The sequence below is a fragment of the Heliconius melpomene genome, chromosome 6 (assembly GCF_056956725.1).
Source record: "Heliconius melpomene rosina isolate 202511_hmr_F chromosome 6, ASM5695672v1, whole genome shotgun sequence".
NCBI lineage: Eukaryota > Metazoa > Arthropoda > Insecta > Lepidoptera > Nymphalidae > Heliconius > Heliconius melpomene.
Genome location: NC_140394.1, coordinates 11,758,206 through 11,764,449, shown reverse-complemented (window position 1 = coordinate 11,764,449; position 6,244 = coordinate 11,758,206). Strand labels below are relative to the sequence as shown.

General features: G+C 39.2%; 1 protein-coding gene and 1 pseudogene across 1 annotated transcript; both read right to left on the bottom strand.

The window, feature by feature from the left end:
- Nucleotides 1–3,726: 3,726 nt before the first annotated feature.
- Nucleotides 3,727–5,496, bottom strand: LOC146538519 (uncharacterized). Its single transcript, XM_085187177.1, has one exon. The coding sequence runs from the start codon at nucleotides 4,759–4,761 to the stop codon at nucleotides 4,207–4,209; it is 555 nt and encodes a 184-aa protein (XP_085043303.1). The 5' UTR covers nucleotides 4,762–5,496; the 3' UTR covers nucleotides 3,727–4,206.
- LOC146538518 (uncharacterized) lies at nucleotides 4,840–6,026 on the bottom strand (annotated as a pseudogene).
- Between the last annotated feature and the right edge of the window lie 218 nt (nucleotides 6,027–6,244).

Sequence of the window (6,244 nt, the reverse complement as noted above, 5' to 3'; positions counted from 1 at the left end):
TGAAGAGCTTCCATGAGAGCCAAGGAGGAGAAAAAGTTGTCGAAAACCAAATGTGTGTTTCGTGGTAAATTTCCTCCAAGTTTCATTACAACTCTGTAACCTAATCCTTCCTCATTGAGTGTTTGGTCTTTGCCTGTATAAATATCACACTGATATAGATAACCAGTTTTAGAATCACAACGACACCATGCCTTGAAACCTCTTTTGATGGGTTTGGCTGGCATGTACTGCTTCTTACTATCACGCCCTTTAAATTTAATCATACTTTCATCCACTGATTGAGATTCCGAGTTGGTGGCATTTTCTTGATAAGTCCTGTTGAGATAATCTAGTAATGGTCTTACTTTTTGCAATTTGTCGTGGTCTTTGTGATCCCGGGGCAAGTGAGCTGTAATGTCGCAAACATGTAAATTTTCTAAAATTTTTTTGAATCTCTTGCAGGTCATTGTGCCACTAATCTCTATGTTATTATAAAAAGGATCTACACTCCAATACAGCTCTATATCTGACTGAGGATTTATTCCCATTAAAATGATTATAGCTAGGAATGCTTTTATTTCGTCTACGTGGGTGTCGCTCCAGAATTTACTTTGTTTCAACTTCGCGTATTTATTTGTGTATTCGACGATCATTTCAAAAATCTCATCAGGGAACAAGTTACTAAAATATTCAATGGGAAGACTTTGATAGCTGTATGATTTAGTAGGGTCAATGTCCTTGCCGAAATTTAACTCGTCAAAATTTTCAACATCTGTAGTCCATGTTCTATCCCCTGCCTGCAATTCAGCATAAGTTGGAATATTAGCTGGTAAGCCAGAAGATGGTCCGGGCATTGTAATGCAAGGTGCCATTTCTTCGTTAACAGCAGGAGCAAGCATTTCAGGGTGAGTAGGTAAGTCAGGCAATGGTGCAAACATTGGAACACAAGGGGATATTTCTTCATCAACAGCGGGTGTAAGCATTTCAGGGTGAGTATGAAAGTCAGGCAATGGTGCAGACAATGGAATATAAGGTGCTATTTTTTCATCAACAGCGGGTGCAAGCACTTCAGGAAAGTCAGGCGATGGTACACACATTGCAAAACAAGGTGAAACTTCCTCGTTAGGTGATTCTTCGTAAGACTGACGTGCATCACCGTCTAATAGTAATAACTGTCGATTAGACATACCTTGAATATCGTTTAACCTTGCGTTCAGTGATTTTGGGACATAATCAGTATAATCATTGTCATGTTCGTCACTTTCGTCCTCCGACGAAAACATCTCATGAAGCGCATTTTCAATTTGATGTCTTTTTAATACCTGTATAACAAAAATACACTAAAGTAGGTAAATGCTGACTGACAAATCGATGATGACAAATCACGTTTATCACTACCCACAAGTTATATTTCGATAAAACAAAACCTAATTTCCTCATAATTTGTAGAGTGAATAAATAAAAAAGAAAACCCGCGGCAAAAAGTTAGCACAAAATAAAGATTATAATTCACCAGGCAATGGGCATATAATTTCCAATAGAGCACCTCCTTCACAGGCTAAGGTTATATGGTTCCCCACATTTTTCATTTCGTTATATCATGATATTTTTCAAGTGCTTACGTATAATTTATGCACATATCACTAGAAAAACTCAAATTCTACAGCATATAAAAAATAGTACGACTTACCTTTCTCCGATCCGCCATTACGATTAAAATTCACCGCACTTTCCACAGAAACAACAGTTGAGCGGACGACCAAAGAAAAAAATGGCCGTAAAAGTGACATTTGCGTTTCGATTCAAGCAAATTTTGTTATGTGACCATAGATAATATTTCTATTTTTGCGTTTTTGACAGTTTGCGGTAAATAATTTACCAAAACCTGGGAAAAACATACTAAAATCGATGTGGGGGGACCTCAACCCATAGCCTGGTTAAGGGTTAATAACATACAACTACCTAAGTTATCTAACTTACAGTAATATGATCTGTCTCGAGTTATAGCTAAATATTTAATTGAAGGAATAATTGTAGTGTAAGTATTATTAATAACAGAGACGGGATAAGGAATATTATGATACAAATTATATGTTCTTGTATTTACTAAAGGTACTTTTAAGACGAATACAATTTTATTATTATAATAATAAGTAGCGATTTCAGAAACATTCATTAATATGTAAATATTTTCCAAAGATATACTTACAGGAAATTGATGATAATCAGCTATAAATCTATAATTTTCTACAAGTTCAGTAAACAATTGTTTGGGTGCTATTATAGATGGATATAAATATTTGTTTTGCTAAACATTATTCCATTTATTACATCTTCTAATTTAAATGATAAAGCATTCTGAATACAATAGAGAGTACATTGTTTACATAACAGCTTAGAGGTACTTATCACACCGTTCAAGTTTTTTATCTGAGGTTGCATGTATGAAATATCTATAGGAATTACTACGTTTAAATAGCCATCTACTAATTTAATTGACCCGATGGGGTCGAAATATATACCGGAAGTATTCGTAGAGGTTTCGATGATGGCTTCCTGTGCAGAGGATAGGAAACTGCAAGCAAGCAATTTTAAATGTAACTTAATTAATATATATTATTTATTTATTCTAAAATAAAGGTAAAAATACTTAATAAAATATGTTATACATTATACGTGCAGAGCTTAACTACTTTTGACGAGCTAACTTGACCTCATCAAAGTGATGGGTGACATGTCGTCGATTAATTAAGAGAGTTAGGCTATTCCTGCCATTTACCTTTATTATTTTATAAGGTCCTTTCCAAATAGGAGAAAGGGCTTTACGCATTCGAAGATGATTTTTTAAGTAAACATAGTCACCAGCATGATAAATAGTTGGTCGAGTTTGCTTATCATAGTAAGCTTTGGAGGACTATTTATTTATATTTTAGGAGGATTTATTTATATAATCAATAGCTTTGTCACGCGTATATTTAAGACGATGTTGTAACATTTTAACATACTCCGGGTAAGTCGCGTCTAAAGCAGATTCATAAATGGAATTTGGTAGTATTGGCTTATGTCCGAATAATAGTTCGTATGGAGTATAATTAGTCGTGGAGTGAACTGCTGTGTTATAAGCTAGCATAGCTGTATACACATATTAAGGCCAGTTGTCTTGTTTTTCAGATATGTATGATTTCATATTCTTACATATTCTTTTTTACATATTCTTTCAACGTGGAATGACTACGCTCTAAGGCTCCTTGTATTTGAGGGTGGTAAGGAGACGACCAGAATTGTTTTACTTTAAGGAATTTAGAGGTTTCTTTGAACATGTCGGCAGTAAAATTGGTACCTTGATCGGTAAGGATAGTTTTAGGGATGCCGAATAAGGATATAAAATGAAGTAAGCACTCGCTGGTTTCCTCCGCTGTGGTACTACGAATTGGATATGCTATTGAATATTTTGTTAAATCATCCTGAAGAGTGAGGATATATTTAACTTTGGCAGTGCCAGATTCAGGAAGAGGTCCGACTATGTCGAGTGAAAGTCTCTCGAAAGGAGAAGTAGATGCACTGGTTATCTGCATTGGTGCTCTATTTATTTTCCTTAGAGCTTTTCGGCAATTTAAGAATAGATGATTTCTTTATTAACCTGATAGCTGAACCAGAATCTACTAATAAAGTAATGGGAATATCTGAGATTTGAGAAAGAACTAAAATATGAGGTAATAACTTTTTTGACGTATCGATATTAATTTCGTAAATTATGTTATTTATATCATTGTTAGAGATACATTCAGTATGTTTTGGATATTGTTTCATATTCGACAAACTTTCTTTTTCATTTTGTTTACAATGCCCTTGGATAACAGGACCTTGAATGGTGCTTCCGTTTTGGGGCTGGTTACCCTGCTGTGTAGCACACTGGATATTAAAATTTTGAGTAGTGCTTCCGTTTTGGGGCTGGTTACCCTGCTGTGTAGCACTCTCGATTTTAGGATTTTGAGTAATGTTTCCGTTTTGGGGCTGGTTACCCTGCTGTGTAACACTCTCGATTTTAGGATTTTGAGTAGTGTTTCCGTTTTGGGACTGGTTACCCTGCTGTGTAACACTCTCGATTTTAGGATTTTGAGTAGTGTTTCCGTTTTGGGGCTGGTTACCCTGCTGTGTAACACTCAATGTTATGTAATTTTGTGCCGACTTTCAAGGACTGTCCCGTGCGGCACCCTGGCGGGACACCTAGGGGTTTAAATGATGTTCCTCCATTATATTGAGGTAGCCATCATTTTGTACATTCTCTGGATTTTCATATAATGGCTCTTGGACAAAGTTAACAGGTCTGGGGGCAACATTGTTAAGATTACCTCCCTGACTAAATCTGTTTTGACTTGGCCTAGGCTGTTGGTATCGGTTATTGTAGTAGGCTCGTCTTTGGCAATCCTTTAAATCATGACCTACACTTTTACAATACCGACAAAATAGACTGGAAGTTCTAGGGGTTGACGATTGACCCTGCCATGGATTTGAATTTGGTTGCTGAAATCCTCTGGATTGGCTTGATTGTCCTTGTCGAAAATTAAATTTTGTAAATTGTTTACTATTATTTGGATGAGGATTATGTTGTTTATTATCATATTTGTTTAAATTCCTTTTATACATGGTATGATAAATTTTCTCCTCGGAAATGGCCAGATTTATTGCTTCATTTAGATTTCCGGGATTGCGACATCGCACTATGGTGGATAATCGTGGATGTAGACCCATAAGAAAATGATGGAGGGCTAAGTCCTCCATGGCGGATATACGCCCGGCAAGTTCACTTTTTTGTGTTGCTGAGCGATACTTCTGTCAGTAATTGCGATAGACAGCCTTTTAGACGTACTGCATATTGGTTAACCAACTCCTGCGGGGCCTGCCTTCTACTCTAGCTTGGTTTAGATTGACCTCCCTACAGGGCTGGCGGGCGGAGGAAGTGGCTCTGGAGGGCTTGGGTTTGGCACTCATTGGTGCTTTGGAGGCCTTAGCGGCATGGGTCTCTGGGAGAGGTTTCTTCCACGCGTTGGTGGAAGGAAGAATGGCTGGTTTGAGTGTTGGCTGAGAGCCTGACGGGTTTTGCGCTGGACGGGAAGGCATCGAAGCCTTATGCGTCCTGCCGCCCTTTCCGCCGGACCTGCGTGGGGCCTTAGGACGTCCGCGGTAATTTGCGGGGTGCCCTTGGGTCTCACACAAGAAACAGCTGAGAGGTACGGCCGGGTCTGGGACTTTGCGCGGACAGTCAGCAGTGGCGTGACTTTCTAGACACTTCACGCACCTGGGTTTTGCGTGACGCGGAATTTGCAATTAGCATATCCGTGATCTGTCGAACCGCTACCTCCACAATATTGGCGTCCGCCTATTCCCTTTCGTGTTGAACCAATTCCCGGGTTGCGATTCGAACCCCTGTACCGAGCCGATGAATGCCACGTGGCATGCGCACCCAGCGGCCGCTCGCGCCTTCGCTGTCCCCACTTCGCGACATTCGCTCACGGTTGTCTTTGCTTCCACTGCTGCCCAGTCCCTCTCAGCAGCCTCCCAAGACAACGCTAACTTTACCGCCTGCGAGTATGTTATGCTGTCCTTTTCCGTAAATAACTTTTGGCGTATAACTTCACTACACAGTCCACAAATAAATTGATCTCTAAGATTATCGTGTAGAGAAGCTTCGAAATTGCAATGCCGTGATAATCTTTTTAATTTTCTGGTACGTACGTTGCCACATTCTCATTATTAACTAGCCTCCTTTGACGAAACCGGTACCTCTCGGCAAGCGCAGATGGCGTCGGTTGCAAATGATTACGCAACAATTCTACTGCCACTGCATAGGTTAAATCCTTTGGCTTCCGAGAGCTCGCCAAGTTCACCAGTAGCTCGTATGCTTCATCCCCAGCTACAGCAATCAGTGTAGGTAATTTTAATTCGTCCTTTATTCCGTTTACCAGAAAGTATTTATCCATCCGGTCGACGTACGACGACCACGTGCCAGTTCCGACTTCAAACTTCCCTATTTTTCCCATGGACATCTTCCCAATATAATTATTGATACAATTCCGTATCGTAATTGTATAGCACGCTCCACACCGATGTTCAAATGTTCAAAAAAAAAACCAGCCTCGCCGCCACTGTAGTATTTTTGACGTGAGAGCTAATGACGGCAAACACACGTCTGTTCCATTGATCGTTTATTGCGGTACTGACTACACATTTCGTAACTCACACTACAAAAATCTATTCAAACACA

What these genes read in the sequence shown, in the direction of transcription:
- LOC146538519 (XM_085187177.1), bottom strand. Translation starts at nt 4,761, where the DNA reads ATGGAGGACTTAGCCCTCCATCATTTTCTTATGGGTCTACATCCACGA.